This window comes from Saimiri boliviensis, chromosome 2, assembly GCF_048565385.1.
Source record: "Saimiri boliviensis isolate mSaiBol1 chromosome 2, mSaiBol1.pri, whole genome shotgun sequence".
NCBI classification, from domain to species: Eukaryota; Metazoa; Chordata; class Mammalia; order Primates; family Cebidae; genus Saimiri; species Saimiri boliviensis.
Genome location: NC_133450.1, coordinates 74,554,841 through 74,577,439, shown reverse-complemented (window position 1 = coordinate 74,577,439; position 22,599 = coordinate 74,554,841). Strand labels below are relative to the sequence as shown.

Below are 22,599 nucleotides of genomic sequence, written 5' to 3'. Positions count from 1 at the left end.
CAGTTTCACTTGCGCAGGCTGGAGTGCAGTGGCATGATCTCGGCTACCTCTGTCTCCTGGTTCAAGCAATTCTCGTGCCTCAGCTTCCTGAGTAGCTAGGATTACAGGTGCTGGCCACCATGCCCAGCTAATTTTTGTATTTTTAGTAGAGATGGGGTTTTGCCACATTGGCCAGGCTGGTCTTGAACTCCTGACCTCAGGTGATCTGCCCAGCTCGGCCTCCCAAAGTTTTGGGATTACAGGTGTGAGCCACCATGCCCCGCCAACATCATCTTTTCAACAAAGGGAACCTAGACACTAACCTTACACCCTACACAAAAATTAACTCAAAATGGCCCATAAACCTAAATTTAAAAGGCAAAACTATAAAACTTCTAGAAGAAAGCGGTTTACTGATGAGTTTTTAGATATAATACCAAAAGCACAATCCATGAAAGAAAAAAACTGATAGCTTAGACTTCATTTACATTTTTAAAATTTGCGAAAGCACTTAAAAGGATTAAAATACAAGGCATAGATTGGGAGAAAATATTTGCACATCACATATCTGATAAAGGACTTGTATAAAGAATATAAAAAGAACTCTTCAAATTCAACAGTAAGAAGACAAACAGCCCAATTAAAAAAATGGGCAAAAGATCTGAAAAGATACTTCACCAAAGAAGATATATACAGATGGCAAATAAGCATATGAAAAGATGCTCAACATCATTTGTCATTAGGGAAATGCAAATTAAAACAATAATGAGATACTTCTATACACCTATTAGAATGGCTGAAATCCAAAAAGACAGACAGAATACCAACTGCTGGCCAGGATACCGAGCAACAGGAACTCTCTTTCCTTGCTGGTGAGAATGAAAAACTGTACAGCCACTGTGGAAGACAGCCTGGCAGTTTCCTATAAAGCTAAATATAGTTTTACCACATGATCCAGTAATTGTACTGACACTAGGTATTTACCCAATTCATCTGAAAACTTATGCCTACGCAAACCCGCATGTAAATATTTATAGCTGCTTTATATACAGTCGTCAAAAACTGGAAGCGACCAAGATGTCCTCTGATAGGTGAACAGATAAACAAATTGGCCCATCCATACAGTGAAATATGAGTCAGTGATCAAAGGAATGAACTAATCCACACCTGAAATCCACACTGCTAAGAGAAAGCAGCAAGTCTGAAAGTCTCCATGTTGGATGATGGCATTTATATGACATTTGAGTCAAGGTAAACTAAAGACAGAAAATCCATTGTGGTTGTCAAAGGTTGCAGGGTGGGGGTTTAATAGGCGACACACAGGAGGTCTTCTATGGTCATAAAACTATTCTGTAAGACACCGTCATGGGGGATATGTGACACGAGGCCTTGTTAAAGCCCAGAGACCCTTATACCAAGAGTATATCTTAAAGTATTCAAAGAAAACCAAGTAGGAGATGGGGAAACTCAATGATGGAATGAAGATTGTATAAGAAACACATGACAACCTCACTGAAGGTGGTGGGGGGCAGGAAGGTGCTGACCTAAGTCATACTGGAAATGAGGAGAGATTGTAGAGCTAAAGATAACAGGACCGCACATCAGCACTGTATTCAAGTTAGTAAGGCTGATTCCCACAAAGGTGGGGGCTAACAATTCTGAAACCACTACACATGAACACCAGGATGGAACAATTAAGTAAAAGGATGGAGGATGGCAGGTCTCTCACTGCTGGAGAGGGAGGTGATGGATGAGCAAGGGGAGATGGTGGGAATGAACCATGTACCACTGGAGCAGGGACATCAGTGTGGACTCAGGTTTGCCTTAACACAGATGCAGATATGTAATTACAAATACATAGACACATGTACAGGTTAGTATAAACACATGCTTCTGAGCTCTGTCTGCTGAGAAAGGCTGAAGCAATGATACCCAAGGCCTGAACCTTGGTTTCCAATGCCGTCATACAACAGAAGGAAGCGGGCCTCCTGTGGAAACTGCTGTGCACAGGGCTGGGGCAGGGAACACACATGAGTCTGGAGTCTTCTGTGGTGCCAGAAAGTAAAGATGTGCTCAGACAACAACAAAACCAAAAGACGCTACTTCAGTGGAAGCGAGTCAAATGGACACAGGACCTAACTGAAAGAGCTCCCAAAGGCCAAAGCTGGAACAATTTGAGCCAAAAAACAAATAACATAGTATTTGATTATAACACAAAGTATGCAACAAATATCTGTAAGTTTACACTACAGTATATATAAATAAATGATTGAGTAAATACATAAATGAAGAGAATAGACAAATCCCCATGCAGCTGTATTCTGAAGAATTTATGTGGCTACCGCACCCTCAGGAAGGGAGAACATAACCTGCCACTCCTTAAGTGTGGCTGGCACATACCGACTTCCTTCTAACAGCCCGGTGAGAAGTAACTTTCCAGTGGAGAGACCTGAGCAACACTCCGTCGGCCAGGTGGCCAAGGTCAACATCCACAGTGATGAGCCATGTTGATAGCATGCTCTTGGACGGGATGTGCTGATGAGATGAGAATGGCACTTGAGCTCTGTGCTTTCCTCCCTAAAGCCCATACCAAGTCTATCCATGAAAAAAAACCTCAGATGAAGCCAACCTGAAGGACAGTCAATGAACTCTCTAACCAGTATTCATCAAAACTGTCAAGATCATCAAAAACAGGGAATATTATCAGCCTGGAGGATCCTGAGGAGCTGGAATAACTAGAGATAACGCATTACCCTGCATGGGAACCTGGAACAGAAAGGACTTCAGGAAGAAACTAAGGAAGTTCCAACAGAGCATGGCCATTAATTAATAATAATGTATCAATATTGGTACATTAGTTGAGACAAATGTACCATATTAATGTAAGATGGTAATAATAGGGGAAACTGGGTACTGTGTCTATGAGAACCTTCTCTGCTTATAACTTTTCTATAAATCTAAAACTATCCTAAAATAAAAAGTTCATTCAAAAATGCTAGCAGAGGACAGGTGTGATGGCTCACTCCTGTAATTTCAGCACTTTGGGGGGCCAAAGTGGTCAGGAGTTTGAGATCAGCCTGGCCAACATGGTGAAACCCTGTCTCTATTTAATCTCTATTAAAATTAAACCCTGTCTCTATAAAAAAAAAATACAAAAATTAACATCACTGCACTCCTGGGCAGCACAGTGAGACTCTATCTCTGAACAATAACAACAACAAAGCTAGCAGAATTTAATTCATTTTGTTCATCACAGAATTAAATCTGCCTCCATTTAGGCTCTTAAAATATTACCAATGACAAAACTATATTTTATGCCAAATTTTTAACTTGCTGGAACTTTCCAGTCCCTAAAGCTGAGAGGCCAATCTTCTTTCTTTAATGTAAAAGAAAGTGGGGCCTCCTCCATGCTCCCACACCACCTTGCCTTAGCCACCATCATCACACTTGGAACGCTAAATCCAACAGTTTGTCTATGCCATTGCAGGTTTCTTGAAGCTGGCACCTGCCCCCAGGCCCACACACAGAAGGGAGTCAACTTACACTGCAAATTTAACTTGGTTCAATTTCAGTAACGAAAACCTTGCTTCTAAGAGAGGACAGTATGTGGCCATTTTGGAGTCACTACTAAGTTGTTCATTCTTTCTTGAGTTATAATTTCAAAATTCAATCTCATAATAATCTGTTACTGTCCTTTTCTCAAAAGAAGAAATAGAAAATAGGATTTTAAAAAGCCCATGAAATGAAAATCAGATGCCATGCATGTGGCATTCCCAGACTGTATAGTACATTTTATATCTTACAATACATAGAGTAACATCAAAAGCAAATAGAATATTAAAGTTGTGATGAGAGATCATGAAAAAAAATAGAGAGTGGGAAGAGGAGAGAGACGGGAAGGGGGAGGGGGATGTACCGTGACTACTCTTGGAATGACTACGAAGTTGGAAAGATCCCAACTTCAGCAAGATCCAATTTCTACTACATCCCTGTCTTGATAACATCCATGGGTTTTTGTAACCACTGACAGATTCAACAGCATCGTAACCCCCACCACCATCCTGCTTACTAAGCACCTATTTTGTACAGGCCATGATGCCAGGTTTTTTTCATGTTACCAGGTCTAAAAATTATTAGCCACTCAAGGAAGAAAACCTGCCATAAGAAAACCTGGTGGAAGGAAAAATACCTCCTAGTGTTCAGCCTGAACAGGTGCCAGCATGGATCGTGAAGATGGCAGGAAAAGAGGAGCAGCTGTAATGAAACGTTTTCAGATAAGTGCTCTTTGAAAATGCAGAAGTGACATAACACTAGGGAAGGTTCAAACACAATTTTCTGCTCCTCATGTGCTAAGATAAATGGATCCCTAGCTTCCAGATGACACTAAGATATGAGATATTCTTCTGGTTCATAAAAGGGTTGTTTAAAAAAAATTTTTTTTACATTGTTCATGGAGGTGAAACACAGCAACAAGCACAGCACCAAAAGGAGAATTTCTCCGATGAAAGGAGCCTGATAAACTCTGTGTTTAGAATGCATCTGGTACAAGGACTGCTGGATGGCTGGGATCCTGTCTCTGGGAGTCGGAGAAGCCCAGGTGAAGGAAGGCAAAGGCCCTCAAGGCAGACAGGACTGGACTCATCCTCAGCTCAGCTGGAAGACACAGCCCAAGCCCTGGATTCTTTCTAAAATAAGGGCAGAGTACCTCAAACCACCTAGCAGGGCTGCTGTGAGGATTAGGAATGAGTAATGCAAAGTTTCTAGCACAGTGCCAGCACATAGTAGATACTCTAGAAGTGGTAGCCATTATCCCCTGGCTACATCCGGACAGCAAAATGCTCTATCATGGACATTGGGTGCAATTGTGTATCCTGAATACAATGTAGAGAGAATGGAATGCTATGGTCAAGTGGTACCAGAGGCAGAATCAGAGCCAGCAAGAGCCCACGGGCTGCATCCTGCACACAAGGAGATTGGAGTAAGACCCCAGGCACATGCTCACCTTCTCACCCAAAAACAGCCACTAACTTCCAGAGCTTACACGAAGGCAGAGTGTGGTAGGTGTTGGAGTGTGGGGGAGGGAACTCAGGTCTGGGGTATCAAACCCAACTCCAGGAGCTGGGGTGTCAGTCCCTGCTGTGTCACCACCTAGCCATGTCACCATAAGCAGGGTCCTCTGGATCCCATTTTCTTTACCCACAAAAGAAAGGCTTTAGTCAAAAATATTCCTTAAGGCATCTTCCAACTGAAATCTGTTATCTTTCATTCATGTGAGAAGAATGTTCTGTAAAGCAACATCTGGGTTCCCAGTGAGTTGGCCTCTCTGAGGACAGACCCTAGCAACTCATCAGAAGTGAAGGGAGAAGAGCAACCAAGCTGAAGACCTGGTTTCAAGTAATAGGTGCAATTATTTATGCTCAGCAGTGTCCTGTTGTATTTCATACTACTTAAACTACCTTGAGTTAGAGTCCCTGCAATATGACTCCATAGTTTGGTAACTGAAAATCTAACAAATGTATTTAAAATCTCAGGTCCAAATAATTCATAATTAAGCCTGAAATAAAATTTTTTTCATCATTCTAAATGGTTGAATTGGAATACCCGGACTTCAAGAAGTACTACCTGGCTGGGCACGGTGGCTCACAACTGTAATCCCAGCACTTTGGGAGGCTGAGGCAGGTGGATCACCTGAGGTCGGAAGTTTGAGATTAGCCTGACCAACATGGAGAAACCCTGTCTCTACTAAAAAGACAGACAAAATTAGCTGGGTGTGGTGGCACATGACTGTAATCCCCGCTACTCGGGAGGCTGAGGCAGGAAAATTGCTTGAACCTGGGAGACAGAGATTGCAATGAACCAAGATTGCGCCATTGCACTCCAGCCTGGGCAATAAGAGTGAAACTCCATCTCAAAAAAAAAAAAAAAGAAGAAGAAGAAGAAGAAGAAGAAGAAGTACTATCCATGATAATATACTTTCAAAACTACAGTTGGTATGAATAAATCTAGAAGTTCTAGTATAACTAGCCAAATCCATTAATGCATATTTTTATAATATTAAGTTGTAATCTAATGATCAAGAAATCCTTTAACTTACATCAACAACTCATGTGCAACATTTGATATATAAAACTACCATTAGGCCTAAAAACAAATTTAATTATGTAAAGCATAATTACATACATGATTACATGAGAAAATCCAAGGTTTACTTTTTCTTATCCCCAAGGTTTACTTTTAACATACTAACCATTACGAGCCTAGAATTCCTAATTATCCATTTCAAAATTTAAAAGATGTCTGTATGTAGAATTGGAGAAGGGAACCTGCTTTTGCTAAGTTATAAGACAAAGTAGATCATCAGCTGAGTGCTGGAGAAGATTCCTAGCATCACCATCACCAACATCCAGCAAAATCACAGACGCATGTATCCTCTGACCCAGCACCCCTATTTCTAGGCATCTGTCCCAAAGATACTGGTAAGAATACAAAGCGCCCTACGGACACAACCAATCACTGCTGCACTATTTGCAAAACCAAAGCCTGTCACAGGGATTGGCTGAATACACTGTGGCATATCCTTGTAAGGCAGCACTATGCAGCTGGAAAGGGAATGAGGAGGAACTCCAGACACTGCAAAGGAATGCCTTGTAGGACACACTGCTAAGTGAAAAGAGCAAGGTTCAGAACAGGAGAGCGTGCTACTGGCCAGAAACCTGAAGCCCTACAGCAGATTCAAGACTCTGTGTCTTACTGCATCACTTTAAAAAGGTTTCAAAATTATCAAAAGGCACATGAATCAAGGTAGATGGGGCTGTCCATTGTACCACGTGTTTTTATTTGAATTCTTCGGCATGGCTATAGTAGTATAAGAATCCTGTAACATTAAAAATTCAATATGATAGAAATATAAATGGGGAAAAAACATTAATGAGCTGATTTCATAAAGTTATTTATTAACAACTGAAATGCCCACTGACTGATATATGGATACACCAAATGTTGCATACAGTGGAATATTACTTGACAATGAAAAAGAATGTGTACTCCAACATGGGTGAACCTTGAAAACAATTATGCTAAGTGGGAGAAGACAGTGGCAAAAGACCACATATTGTATGATTTCATTTACAGAAAACATCCAAGGTGGCAATCTATGGTGGCTGCCAGGGGCTGGGAGGAGGGAGCAACTGGAAATGACAGCTCATGGGTGACAGGTTTCTTTTCAGGAGATCACATTTTTCTAAAATTAGATAATGGTGATGGTTTTACTTTTGTGAATATACTAAAAATCAATGAATCATACATTTTAAAATGTTCAGTTTTATAGGATATGAATTATATTTCAATAAAACTGCTATTAAAAAGTCATTCATTGGACAGTTAGGGAAATCTGAATGCTGACTTGCTATTAGATGATATTAAGAAATCATTAGTTTTTAAGTCTAATAATGTAAACTTTATTTTTATCTTGCTTTTATTTATTTATTTATTTTGAGGCAGGGTCTTCCCCTGTTGCCAAGGCTGAAGTGTAGTGTGTGACCTCAGCTCACTGCAGCCTCCACTTCCTGGACTCAAGTAATCCTCCTGCTTCAGCCACCAGTGTAGCTGGGGCTACAGGTCTGCACCATCACGCAAGGCTAATTTTGGTATTTTTTGTAGAGATGGGTTTTCACCATGTTGCCCAGGCTAGTCTCTAACTCGTGGGCTCAAGTGATCCACCCTCCTCAGCCTCCCAAAGTGCTGTGATTACAGCCATGAGCCACCACGGCCAGCCATTATGAACTTTAAAAAGAGTCTATAGCTTAGAAATACATACTGACATGTTTACAGTGTCTTAGATTTGCTTTAAAATAATCCAATACGGGGTGAAGGGTAGGTGGGAGAGTGTCATAATGAAAACTGACCACATACTGATAAATGAGAAAGGCAGATAAAGGTACTTTTCCTACTTTTGTACACATTTGAGAACATTATTATAATACAAAATTTGAAGAGTATTTTTTAATCTCTGAAAAACTACAAACATCTACTAAACGTTTTTCTACAAATCACTATAGAATACCCATCTAAACTGGAGAGGGCAGTTAATGAGAGAAACAGAAGAAACTATAGTATGTTCAAAAGAGAAAAGCTTTTTTTTTGTTTGTAATTTGTCCATTTGTAAAGAGAAAGGGCAGTAGACAAGAGAAAAAGCAAAAGCCACTTGCTCCTTAAATTTGGTTAACCAGGATAAAGAACTAAATTAATTACTCATTAATGTTATTGACTACAAAGAGCTTAAAAATTTTAATTTCTCAGTTGCACCTAACTAATAAAACTTGTGAAGAGACCATAACATAGTATTTCACACAATAATGTGCTGAATATGATCTAATGTATTTGGCACACTTTGCAAATCAAATTAAACCTTCAAAAAAGATTTTCAAATTATATTCATGTTTTAGATATTTGGTTTGATGTGAATAATGCAAACTTAAGGAATACTGCAAGAGGCATGCACAGTGAAGCCATGCAGACGGCAGAAGGAACATGTCAGCCAGGCCTTGGGGTCCAGTCCCAGATCTGACCCTTGTGTAGCCTGGGCAAATCACTTAAACCTCCTGAGGCTGCATTCTCATCTGTAAAACGGGCACAATGCTATTGCCTCATAGAAACATGGAGGGGTGAAATGAGCTAATACACCCAAAATGCCTGCTGCAAAATCCAGACCTTAGTCAGCCAATATATGGTAGCTATTAGTATTTTGGACACCAGTGTTAAGTGCCAGTGTGGCACAGGCTTCTCACAGCTAAAAGTCTGTAGGCGGCTTTTGACAGTGTTGTAGAGGCTATGTTCCGAGGCTAGGGGGTTTCGATGTCTTGGAATGGCAGGACTGACTTGCTTGTTAACCTCTCCAACAGAAGCCTTCTGGTTATATTTAGTAATTCTCTGATCCACTAATTAATGGAGCCAATAATTAATATAAGTCCTTGATCTTCTGATTCACAGATCCACTAGTTGATATAACTGATTCTAAAAGGTGGAAAGGCATATTGAAGCATTTCATATTAAAGTTCTTTAAAAGGGAAGCTGCTTAACTAGTCTGAACAGACAAGCAAAATTTCCAATGGGAAATATGGGCTACTCATTGGTTAATGCATAACAAAACAGACAATCCCAGATACATGGCACAATGACAATATTTTAATCTACATTTTACATTTAAAAAATCCCTGCACTAAGATGAAAATCAGCTGCATATGTATACAATAGGTTGATTGAATTCCAAACCACAGTTCCTTGTCTTCTTGAAAACACTTGACATATGCCATGAGCCTTGCTGCTGACCTCAGATTCAATGGAAAGAAATAAGTCATTTTTAAAACACAAATTTCTTCTGCTTATTAAGAAATACACACCACAGAACATTTAGAAACTAACTAAAAGCATTTAAAAATTCATAATCCTATTACTCAGGAAAAAAACCTGTAAATTACTTTTGCTACACAGTACTTCATTCCAGTCTTCTTTGCATATTTTGTCTATTTCATTGAAATGATACAGTATATACAGTTTTGTAGCCTGCATTTGACTCAATGTAATGCATAGGCATTTTCTCTCTCTTACCAGTAACACAAACATTGTTAAAGGCTACACAGCATTTACTCATATGGAGGCAGCATAATCCCCGGCCATGCCCCTGATGCCGGCTGCTCCCTTATTGTTTCCTATCCAGTTTTTCTCCATTGTGCACAGTGCTGCAATGAATTCCTTATTCAGCCATCACTTTTCTGTATTTACACTCAAAACAGCAATATCAAAGGGGTCTGTTCACTATATTCTGCTGCCAGAGTATTGCCCCACTCCAACCACAACTGAAAAACTTTAGTATTAGCAAGAATTTTAATACACCTTCGTGAACTATCTGATTCTCTTTTCTCCGCTACATGGTAATCCAAGCTCAGCAAAGTGGAAACATTCCAAGTCATTCTACCCAAGAGTAGATCCAACATGAACCAAGCCAGCTTTGCAGGCTGAGGGTCACCACAGTGAAGGTGTGTGACATGGTAGCCTGTTCTTCATATTTTAAAAAATACCAAAGAAAAAGGAGAAAGCAGTCTGGGGAGCTCACAGAGAGACTGAGGAAATCCTAAGACCCAGGGCAGTAACTTCAGGGAAAGAAGACCTGGGTGACTGGTGCAAGCTGGCCAGCCACAGGGACAGGAGAACAAGTCACAGCTCCTCTCTACAGACCACCTGTCCACAGGCCCAGCACATGACAGTGGGCCACAATCTCACCCCATTTCAGGAAGCCTTGACCTTAGTCGTTAGTGAATTACTTCCATGAACCTGAAGTTCTCATTGTTATACTAGTCCAGGCATGTAAAGAATGATACAGTCGAAGCTTAGAGGTTAGTATTATTGTGGAAAGGAATCAGAATGATTATCTATGGCACTGCAGGTACTACTGAGGCTAGTGTTGACTGCAGTCTAAAAACTAGGTAGAGGCTTCGGCAGCAGAAAAACATGCACTCCTTCCACCCTGACTTTGAGCAGGACCCCCAGTGAGCACCTGCCTGCTTCTTGGCGTCACAGCCATCCCTAGGGCATTGGGCAGACAGCACAAAGCTGTACACCCAAACCTCAACATACTGAGTAAGTCCTGAGCTTTAAAAAAGCAAACTCTAGGATGGGTGCAGTGGCTCACGCCTGTAATTCCAACACTTTGGGAGGCTGAGGTGGGCAGATCATGAGGTCAGGAGATCGAGACCATCCTGGCCATAATAAAACCCCATCTCTACTAAAATACAAAAAATTAGATGGGTGTGGTGGTGCCTGCCTATAGTCCCAGCTACTCAGGAGGCTGAGGCAGTGGAATCGCTTGAGTCCAGGAGACGGAGGTTGCAGTGAGCCAAGATCACACAACTGCACTCCAGCCTGGAGAAAGAGCAAGACTTCAGCTGAAAAAACAAACAAACAAACAAAAAAAAAAAACTAACTCTAGGGGGAAAAAAAATCACTTGATAGCTAAAAATAAGAATTCAAGTCTGATGTGGTGCCTCATTTCAAGTCTGATGTGGTGCCTCATGCCAGTAATCTCAACACTCTGGGAGGCTGAAGCAGGTGGATCACCTGAGGTCAGGAGTTCAAGACCAGCCTGGCCAACAAGGTGAAATCCTGTCTCTACTAAAAATACCAAAAATTAGCTAGGTGTGGTGACACGCACCTGTAGCGCCAGCTACTCAGGAAGCTGAGGGAGGAGAATTGTTTGACCCCAGGAGGTGGAGGCTGCAGCAAGCCAAGATCACGCCACTGCACTCCAGCTTGGGCGACAAAGCAAGATCCTGTCTCAAAATAAAAATAAGAATGTCATGTGTCCAGGCTACTTCAAGTCTATATGAGGATGGCAGGCCAAAATATTGTGAAGTGATAACTGTGTAGCCACTTAAAACCAAAGGGGCTTTGCCTAAAATCCATCTTGCCTAAAAGATTCCCCGCCCCTACCATGACCACAGAGAGCCAGCTCTAAAGACAGAGATGCAGGCGCCAGTTCCCACAGTGCCCACATGACAGCTCCCTCAAAGATGACTACAGCCAGAGCAGCTGCTGCAGGCACACTCATCCTGCGGGCACACCCCTCTCACAGGCATGCCCCTCCACAGGCACACCCCTCCTGCCCGTTTCCACTGTCCTTTAATTAGCTGCACAGAAAGTAGGGAGCCCAAGGTCCCTTCATCCAAGGGATGCAACCCACTCACCTGCCTTCTTATGAATCTTTTTTTCTCCTTCTTGGTGTGACCGTCTGGCAAGTAAGCTTTGATTTACTTTAGTTAGGAAAAGAATGTTTATAAAGAAATATCAAATAACTATGAAAAAATTTACTTATCTGTGCAGTTATGAAAATCAAATGTTATTCTTTTTTTTTTTTTTTTTTTTGAGACAGAGTCTCGCTTTTTTTTGAGACTGCACTCTCGCCCAGGCTGAGGTGCAGTGGTGTGATCTTGGTTCACTGCAACCTCCACCTCCCAGGTTCAACCAATTCCCTGCCTTAGCCTCCCGAGTAGCTGGGACTACAGGCGTCCGCCATCATGCCCAGCTAATTTTTGGATTTTTAGTAGAGACAGGGTTTCACCATCTTGGCCAGGCTGGTCTTCAACTCCTGACCTCATGATCTACCCGCCTTGGCCTCCCAAAGTGCTGAGTTTACAAGCATGAGCCACCACGCCCAGCCATCAAACGTCATTCTTAATCAAAAAAACAAAACTCTTGGACATGTCCTGTTATTTTTTTCACCTAATTTTCTAAAAATAAGGAAGTTTCAGAAGTCTGAAATTTTATATAAAGCAGCTCCTTCAAATGTACTCTTTCGGACACAGCAGTCATCAGACTCATTTTTGAAAAGCTGGGTAGGTAAGGAGTACTTGAAATAATGCAATTTCTATTTAAAATACTCAAATCACTTTGTAACTCAGGAGAAAAAAAGATTACTTAAAATGATTATTTAAAATGCAGACATCAGCCCAACAGGTGTAGCCATCTCATATGGAGCTGGTGGTAACTATCTGGGACAATAAAGAAATGGATTTCTTCCCACGGACGTGTGAAAACGCAGCCAAGTACTTGATAAAAAGCCTCAAAGATGCAACCTTAGACAGACCTCCCTCCTGACTCCAAAGAAATACACATTAACTGTGAAATAATTTGTTAAACTGAAATAACAATGAAAGGTGGTCTTTTTGTTTGTTTTTGTTTTGAGATGAGGTCTTGCTTTGTCACCAGGCTGGAGTGCAGTGGTGCTCTCTGCAGTCTTAACTTCCTGGGCTCAAGCAATCCTCCTACCTCAGCCTCCTGAGTGGTTGGAACCACAGGCATGTGCCACCACACCCAGCTAATTTTTAAATTTTTTTTAGGGATGAGGTCTCACTATGTTGCCTAGACTGGTCTTGAACTCCTGGACTCAATTGTTTCTCCCGCCTTAGCCTTCCAAAGTGCTGGGATTACAGGCATGTGCCACTGTGCCCAGCCAATGAAAGGTATTTTTAAAGGAACATCTAAATGTTGTCATCTGAAAAAAAATGTTTTAGCCAAAGGCATCTTAGAGCCAAGACAAATTCTCTTTTCTACAGTTAGCCACAAGGAAGAGTGATTCTGGCTAAAGAGGAGCCTTGCACAAATTTATGGTAGACATGAGGGCACCAGATAGCAGGACAGAAATTTTTTGAGGTGTTTTATTTCCAAAATTGTCTAATTGTCTAAGTCCATGATCTTCCAAGAGGATAATGCCAAAATTACTGAACACAAATATTGCCTTTTAATGTCTCATTCCCAAGAGCCACTGGGACATGAAATGATGACTTAAATTTGCCAGAAATCTACCAGGGACAGAGCTCTGTACCACGTGATGTCCTTGTGGACCCCAGAGGAGATTCAAAAGGAACAGTGGGCTTTGCAGGGGAGGGGCTTGATTTGCAGCTAGAAGATGGGAAAAGCTAGTGATAACTGAGGATTCTGAGCTCCTCAAAGGGAGGCCCACCACCTCTGCACCCCCAGGGCTTGGTTCAGAGCTTTGAATGCGGCCTGTGATCAAGTGTTGCTGTGATGAACTGAATGACAGTATAAGCTAAGCACAGGCAAAGAGATGAGAGTTTAAAAAAAAAAAAAAAAAAAAAAAAGCTAGGTGGAACAACCTCCAAAAACGGCCAGAAGGACTGTGGTTCTTTCTGTAAGCTCTCTCCATCACAGAGAATCTTGATAAACACCTGCTCTCAGCAGTCCATTTGGACTGTTCCTTCCTTGATTCAATAAGCATTTAAGGATCACCTATAAACGTGTATCACTGGGCTATACAATTCACCAACATCAAGCCCCAACATACTATTATACGTTGTGTGATTCTGTTGACAGTGGTAAGATTGTTTTAATGTTATTCTAAGTTTTGATTCTCCTCAATATTAAAGAGCACAATGTGTGTGCCAGAGCAAAATTCTGCCATGAGACCTACTCTACTAAAGTTCCTGTGTAACTCCAATGCCCACCTTTGGTAGGTCCTTTCCTATTAAGCACAGCCTGCTGTTCCTCAGTGATGTTCAGCCGCCGAACCACATCAGCTAGAGCTGATTTGAGCAGCTGGATGTCGTCTTCCTGCATCTGAACTCTCTGCTCCAGTGAAGCAATGCGGTCCGTCACCTCCATGCTGCTTGCAGCAGACGCGCTGTCATCTAAACCAAAGAAAGGACGAGTGAGTTTTAGATGCTCCCCAGAAATCAGACCTATAAACATACTCTGGCACATTGTTTTAAGTCCATTGTTTTAACATAGTAACATTTACGGACTAAAGATACTGTCCTTCTGCAGAAATCATGCGAAATCTTTTACTGTGTGTAACTACAACTCTTAATTCTACAACGATCTTTTCATTCTCTACATTTGCGGTCTTCATTTTAAAGTGTGGTTTTAATTATACTTTTTTAATGCAGGCCAACTTGTTTTCAGCGGTATCAGAGAACCTTAGCAGTAGAAAGGATGTTAGAATACGTCTACTTTGATTTCCCACACATTGCAGAAACCCATTCTGCATGTTCTTTCAGCTTCTGTTCCAACTATGTTAACTGACAGGTAGGTTATACAATCACAAGGCCACCCTATCCGTCAGTCAAGACTCTGAAGCATAAAACAATAAGAGTTTGGCAAGCTACCCTTACAATTATGGTAATCATATTTTCTTATACAGAATCATAATTCCCAAGTCCTTATCAGAGTCCACAAGGTTCTCCATGATCTTCTTTGCTTCTCCAATCTCATTTTACATCATTCTTCCCTTCACTTACCATGCTCCAACCAGAGACCTCTGGGAGGTGGAGATGGGCAGACTGCTTGAGCCCAGGAGTTCAATACCACCCTAGGCAACATGGCAAAACTCTGCCTCTACAAAAAAAATCCCAAAAATTTAGCCAGGTGTGGTGATATGTGCCTGTAGTCCTAGTTACTCAGGAGGCTGAGATGGGACAGTCTCTTAGGGCCCAAGAGGTTGATGCTATAGTAAGCAGAGATTGCACCACTGCACTCCAGCCTGGGTGACAGAGCAAGACCCTGGGTGACAGGGTCGCCCAGGCTGAAGTGCAGTGACACAAAAACAAACAAACAAACAAATGGCTGAAATAGCACAAATTTAACAAAATTTACAATTACAGGCCGGATGCAGTGGCTCACACCTATAATCCCAACACTTTGGGAGGCTGAGGCAAGCGGATCACCTGAGGTCAGGTGTTTGAGACCAGCCTGGCCAACATGGGGAAACTCCATCTCTACTAAAAATTCAAAAATCAGCTGGGTGTGGTGGTGCATGCCTATAGTTCCAGCTACTTGAGAGGCTGGGGTGGGAGCATCACTTGAACCCAGGAGGCAGAGGTTGTAATGAGCCAAGACTGCATCACTGCACTCCAGTCTGGGCAACAGAGAGAGACTCTATCTCAAAAATATAATAATTAAAAAAGAAAAATGTATATATATATATATATATATACACACACACACACACACACACACACACACACACACAATTACAAAAGATTAATCAAAGACTAAGCAAAATAAATGCAAAACAGCCCACCTCAAGGTACATTATAGTCAAACTGTTGAAAACCAAAGATAAAGAACAAACACCAAAAGCAGCAAGAGAAAAATGGCATGTGAAATACAAGAGAACTGCAGTCTGATTAACAGCTGACTTATCATAAACTAGAGACAGAAGAGAGTGGAACTACGCCTTTAAAGTACAGGGTGAGGAAAAGCTTAATGCAGAATTTTACATCCAGCAAATACCTCCCAAGAAAGCAAGCAAAATAAAGACTTTTCAGAATAACAAAACCAGAAAGAATTAATCACCAAAAGACCTTCACTGCAAGAAATGCTATTGAAAGTTCTTCAGGCTAAAGAGAAATTGTATAAGATACAAATTCAGATCCTCACAAAAAAATGGAAAGCACTGGAAATGATAAGTACCTGAATCAGCTCAAAAACTCACTTTTTTCCTTTTTCCACTTTCCTTTTATGTTATTATGAAATATTAGTCTTTTTTTCTTTTCTTTTGAGACAGTCTTACTCCATGGCCCAGGCTGGATTATAGTGGTGCAATCCTGCAGCCTCCACCTCCTAGGCTCAAATGATCCTCCCACCTCAGCCTTCTGAGGATCTGGGACTACAGGCACACCCCACCATGCCTGGTTAATTTTTTAATTTTTTGTAGAGGCAGGATCTCACTGTGTTGCCCAGACTGATCTTGAACTCCTGGCCTCAGGTGATCCTGCTTCATCCTCCCAAAGTGCTGGGATTACAGGTATGGGCCACTGCACCTGGCCTTGAACCTTCAAGCTTTTAAAGGCAGAAATTATAATATTGTCTTATAGGGCTTATAATGTATTTTTATGTAATACATATGACTACCATAGCATAAAAGATGGGGTAAATACGGTTCTACAAGTTATAAGATTTCAATATTTAATATAAAGCATATGTCATTAACTATAAGTGGTTTTTATTTTATTTTGACAGAAATTGTATATATTTATTGTGTATAACATGTTTTAAAATATATACATACATTGTGGAATGGCTAAAATGAGCTAATTAACACACGCATTACCTCACATACTTATTTTTGTGGTGAGAACACTTAAAATCTACTCACTTAGTGGTTCTCAAGAATACATACATGTTATTAACTATAATCACAATGTTGTACAATAGATCTCATGTAAGTGGTTATTATGAACTGTAAGGGGTTAGTATTAACTGTAGTGGAAAAGTCATAGATGTATATTGTAATCCCTCACAAATGACTAAAGAATAACACAAAGGAGTGTAGCTAAAAAGCCAACAGAAAATTTAAAATGAAATTCTATAGTCAAATAATTCAAAAGAAGGAAGGAAAAGAGTTAAGAAAGGTACAAAAAAGAGAGACATGTAAAAAAAATAAAATGCTAAACTCAAACCCAATATAGCAACAATTATATTACATGCTACATTAAAGCAATCATTTCATTAAACACACCAATTAAAAGGCAGAGGATGTCAGAATAATTTTTCTTTAAAAAAAAAGCAAAACTCAACTACCTGCCGACTACAAGAGATACACTTTAAGTACGAAGACACAGATAGGTTAAAAGCATATGAATGGAAAAAATATGTACCATGGAAACAGTAACCATAAAAAGTCTGGATGGCAATATTAATCAGATAAAATAGATGTCAAACAAAATAAAATGTCAAATAAAATGTATTACCAGAAATAAAAAGGGCTATTTCATAATGAAAAAAGGGTCAATTATCAGAAAAATCCTGCAATCATAAACATATGTGCCTAATAATAGAGGTTTAAGATACATAAAACAAAACTGACAGAATTAAAGTTAGAAACAGACAATTCTATAATTTTTCCTGCAGATTTTAATGTCATTCTCTCAGCAACTAATAGAATAACTAATAAAAAAATCATTAAAAGTTTAGACAGTATAGCAAGATCTCATCCCTATAAAGAATTTAAAAATTAGCCAGGCTAGTCCCAGATGCTTGGGAGGCTGAGGTAGGAGGATCACTTGAGCCTAGGAGATCCAGGCTACAATGAACTGTGATCATGCCACTGCACTCCAGCCTCGAAAACAGAATAAGACTCTATCTTAAACAAACAAAAAACCAGTACAGACATAGAATATTTGAACAACACTACAAATCACATTGACTTAATTGATATGTAGAAAAAACCACAGCTAACAATGGCAGTGCATATTTATATTTATAGGGCACATCATATTCTGGGTCATAAAACAGATCTGAATAAATTTAAAGATTGAAAGAGTATGTTCTCTGACCATGACATTGTTAGAAACCAACTACAAATATTTGGAAATGAAGCAATACATGTGTAAATAATCATTGGATCAAAGAAGATATCAGGAGAAATTAGAAAATATTTTGATCAAATGATAATGAAAATAAAACATAGCAAAACACATGGGATGCAGCTAAAGCAGGGCTTTGAGAAAAACTAATACCTTAAAAATACTACTGTATTAGAAAAGGAGAATCTGGTTATTTGATAAGGTCAACAAAATGTAAGCTCCATAAAGCAGAAATCTTTTCTGTTGGTTCCCTACTCTGCCCCTCAACCTAACACACAGTGGGAACTCAACAACTATTTGACAAATTAATGAATAAATGGGTAAATGAATATCTCTTTTGAAGCATGTATTAAATTAGCTGTTAGGGATAAAAGATGATTGGCTCACACAGCTATCCTTAAGAAGTTCTCTGTTTAGTGGGGAAGACACACGTCTACACATTACTAAAATAATTTGATACGTTATATAAATATACAAAGTGATAAGTGAACAAAGATAAGAGAATATTAGTTGTATTTGGATCAAATGGGATCAAGCAGGAGTTGGCGTTGAAGAATACAAATATTCGCCAGGGCCAGGCACCAGTGGCTCACACCTGTAATACCAGCACTTTGGGAGGACGAGGCAAGTGGATCAGTGGAGGTCAGGAGTTCGAGACCAGCCTGGCCAACATGATGAAACCCCATCTCTACCAAAAATAAAAAAATCAGTCAGGCATGGTGGCACGCATCTGTAGTCCCTGTTACCTGTGAGGCTGGGACAGGAGAATCGCTTGAACATGGGAGGCAGAGGTTGCAGTGGGTCAAGACTGTGCCACTGCACTTCAGCCTGAGTGACAGAGTGAGACTGTGTCACCAAAAAAAAAAAAAAAAGAAAAAAATTTACCAGGTATAAAAGAATGGCATTCCAAGCAAAGGAAACAAGCAATTTAAACAAAAACAGAAATATGAAAACACACAGGATATTCAGCTAATAAGAAGTGGCCTCTGACATTGAAATCTGCCACCTTGTAACTTCTGCTTACTGGATAAATAATTCTGTCTTGCCCCTAAATTCAAGCTCTGTCAATTTTCTAAGTAACAGATAATTGTTTCACACATAGAAATAGTTTTCAAGTGTTTCCATGGCACTTCTGAGAGAGAATAATAGATCTCTATTAACCAAGAGAGCTGCTAAGCTCTTACAAGGAAAATATTGTATAAGTCTTTTTAAAACTGTATCTCAGGCATATCTCCTTAAAGAAATAAAAGTATAAAGCAAGAACAACTTGCAAATATTCTTTTTTCATGCACCTCCTCTCCTGGAACGAAATATCCCATTCTTTATGCTCCCAATGTAGGATCCATACTGTTTGCTAGGCGTACTGGTGGGTAGGTGTGTGTCCTCTTTTTCTGTTTGTCTCTGTTGAATGAGACAGATAAAGAACTTTACAAACTCAACAGTGAGAAAACAACCCAATTTTTTAAAAAGGCAAGAGGAAAATGGGCAGAAGACTTAAATAGACCACCAAAGAGGTTATACAGGTAACAAACAGGCACAGGAAAAGAGGTCAACATTACCAGTCATTACGGAAATGCAAATTAAAACTACAATGAAGTATCACTACACATCTATTAGGATGGTTAAAAGTAAAAATGCTGACAAAACCAAGTGCGGTGAGAATACGGAGCAAATGAAACTCTCTCCCACTGCTGGTGGGCACACAAACTGACATGGCCATCCTGGAAAAGTTTAGTATTTTCTTATAAAGTCAAACCCAAATTTTCCATATGACCTAGCAATTCCTAAGCATTTGATCTAGAAAAATGAACGCATATTCATACAAAAACTGGTACACCCATGTTTATAGTGGCTCTGTTCAGACTTGATAGAAACTCAGAACAACTCAAATGCCCTTCAAATGGCGAAATGGATAAACTGTGGTATATTCACATGTTGGAGTAGCACTCAGTAATAAAATGGAATCAATGACTGATACACAAAATAACTCACATGGGTCTCAAAGGCATTATAGTGAATGAAGAAAGCCAATCTCAACGCTGTATTATCCCATTTACATGACATTCTCCAAAGACAAAACTGCAATGAAGGAGGATGGATCAGTGGTTGGCAAATGTTGGGTTGGGGATACTGCACACGGGAATTTTGAGGGGTAAGTGGAACACTCTATATCCTCAGTGGTGGTTGTTACATTAAACTATACTGTGTTAAAATACATAGAATTACTCAAAAATGACAGTTTTTACTGAATAACATAAAAAATAAAGTACTTTAATGAGAGTTCAAATAAGATAAGGTCCACACCTTGTTTTTTGCCAATTTAGAAGTTATTTTTGCTTGTTGGGATTGGTTGCTATTACACTATGAGAGCTCAGCAGAGAAATATTTCAATGAACACTAAGTACTTATTGCTCAAGGGAAAGAGACTGACCTTAAGTGCTATACAACTTCTTACGAATAGATAGTAGTTCTGTGGGATTTCTCCATTTGTCCTTTGTTGGATAGGAGAAAAAGAAAGTCCCACTTCATAATGTCAAGCCAACTGCAAGAGAGAAGCGGGGAAGATAAAAAAGTATTTTATGTCTGTCTTCCCTCTGAGAAGTAATTAAACAGTTTGGTGAAATCTTCTAATGTGTGAATAAGAGAGGGCAGGGTCAGGGTGGTGTAACACCGTTGTGTAGGATGCTGGGCCAACACACACCTACCTGGGAAGGTCTCTGGCCTCAGAAGGAAGGCAGAGAGAGTTCTACTAGGGTAGGAGAAGGCATTCTAGAGCGAGGTCAGTGTTGACAGCACAAGCAGAAGAGGCACAAACTTTCGTCATTAAGAGCATGGGCTATAGCAGGGGTCCCCAAACTACGGCCCACGGGCCGCCTGCGGCCCCCTGAGACCATTTATCCGGCCCCCGCCGCACTTCAGGAAGGGGCACCTCTTTCGTTGGTGGTCAGTGATGCATCCGCATCCTGTGCTCCTAGAGTACTATATGCAGCGCCCCGCAAAGCACGGCATCGCTCACCTACAGTACTACTTCCAGTGACGCGGAATGCACACGTCACGGCTCCGGAAGCATGTCATATGACGCACATCCGGTCTGCGGCTGCGGCACCCCACATCACCGGAAGCAGTGTGAAATAACAGCTGAAGTAGGAAGAAAGGCAAAGCACTATAACCATTACTACACAGTACAATGGCCCCTATACTCCCCCAAATGTACAACATAATGGCCCCTATAACGTCCCTTTGCCCAAAAGTCTCCCCCCACATGACTACACACCGTGTTTCCCCTATTATAAGACCCTGTCTTATATTAATTTTACCCCCAAAAGACAGGGGCTGTCTTATTTTTAGGAAGTGTCTTATAATAGGGGAAACATGCAGCAGTGGGCTTCCCATAGAAGAGGACCACCGCTGCTGCAGATGTCCAGGACGCTGTATATACAGTGTCACAGGCTGATCACTGCCATCCCTGTGTACAGCACTGGAGGTGGTGCTGGGCCTGTGACACTGTATACCACTGTCTGGGATAGTGGAGGCAGCAGCGCTGGCTGTGAAGGGTGTCACACCTTGCATAGTCCGGCCTTCCAATGGTCTGAGGGACAGTGAACTGGCCCCCTGTGTAAAAAGTTTGGGGACCCCTGGGCTATAGAGTCAAGCTACCTGGGTTCAAATCTCAGCTCTGCTACTTACTAGCTATATGACCTAGGACAAATTACTTAATCTCTATGTGCCTCTATGTATAAAATAAGGACAAGAGTACTTCATAGGGCTCTTATAATATGAAATGACTTGACATGTGTAGAGCACTTAAAATACATTTTTTTCAACTAGTGCATGTATAAATAAATGTAAGCTGTGATTAAGCTGTTGTCGTTATTATTGTTGTTGTTTCCAATAAGAATTACCAAAGTAAATCCAAGTTTAACAAAATTTTTATGTGCTATCAACAGTTATGCAAATTAGCACTGAATAATTAATTAGAAAATACTGTTTAATAATATGTGTTTTTTAAGTCATGAAAGAATCTGTACCACAGAATCATGCATTTATTTTTTTTCTTTAGAGATAGTGTCTCACTCTGTTGCCAGGCTGGAGTGCAGTGGTGTGATTACAGGTTACTGGAGCCTTGACCTGGGCTCAAACAATCCTCTCATCTCAGCCTCTCAAGTAGCTGAGACTACAAATGCACACCACCATAGCTAAGTAATTTTTAAACTCTTTAGAGAGATGGGGTCTCATTATGTTGCACAGGGTGGTCTTGAACTCCTAGCCTCAAGTGATTATCCTGCCTCAGCCTCTCAAAGTGTTGGGATTACAGGCATGAGCCACCACACCCAGCCTAGAACTGGGTATATCTATGATATTTTTCGCTCGTTCGTGTAGACAGCAGCTTCTAGAGAAGGCACACGCTCTAGCTGATGGAACCCAAGCACGTTAATTGTGGCTGCCAGCACAGGACTGAGGAGGAAAAAGTTGGCCTCTGTAGTATAACCTTGCATTTTCAAATCAATATTATAAAACAACTTACAGAGTAAAATAAGACTGGCCTGTTCCCTGCATTCAAAGACTTTAGCATCATTGTGGTCTCAGTGGCTTTAATAAAACTGCAAAAATCAGAATATTTAAATTATATTGTTGAATTTATCTGAGAAAAAGTTTGATTTTAATAGTTTAATAAAAACCCCAACCACCTCAAGATTTGCCTTCAAATACAAATGGTTAAAAACTGAAATGTTGGATCTGCTTA

At 40.4% G+C, this 22,599-nt stretch overlaps 1 protein-coding gene across 7 annotated transcripts in view; it reads right to left on the bottom strand.

The window, feature by feature from the left end:
• EML1 (EMAP like 1) overlaps positions 1–22,599 on the bottom strand; it is a 220,703-nt gene that overhangs the window by 90,613 nt on the left and 107,491 nt on the right. For 6 of the 7 annotated variants that reach the window (XM_074393593.1, XM_074393597.1, XM_039469107.2 and 3 more), the window contains exon 2: positions 13,995–14,177. In XM_074393593.1, coding sequence (XP_074249694.1) covers positions 13,995–14,177 — 183 coding nt within the window. Of the gene's footprint in view, positions 1–13,994; positions 14,178–19,147; positions 20,639–22,599 lie in introns of those variants that run through there. The other variant, XM_074393595.1, reaches the window with a different exon arrangement.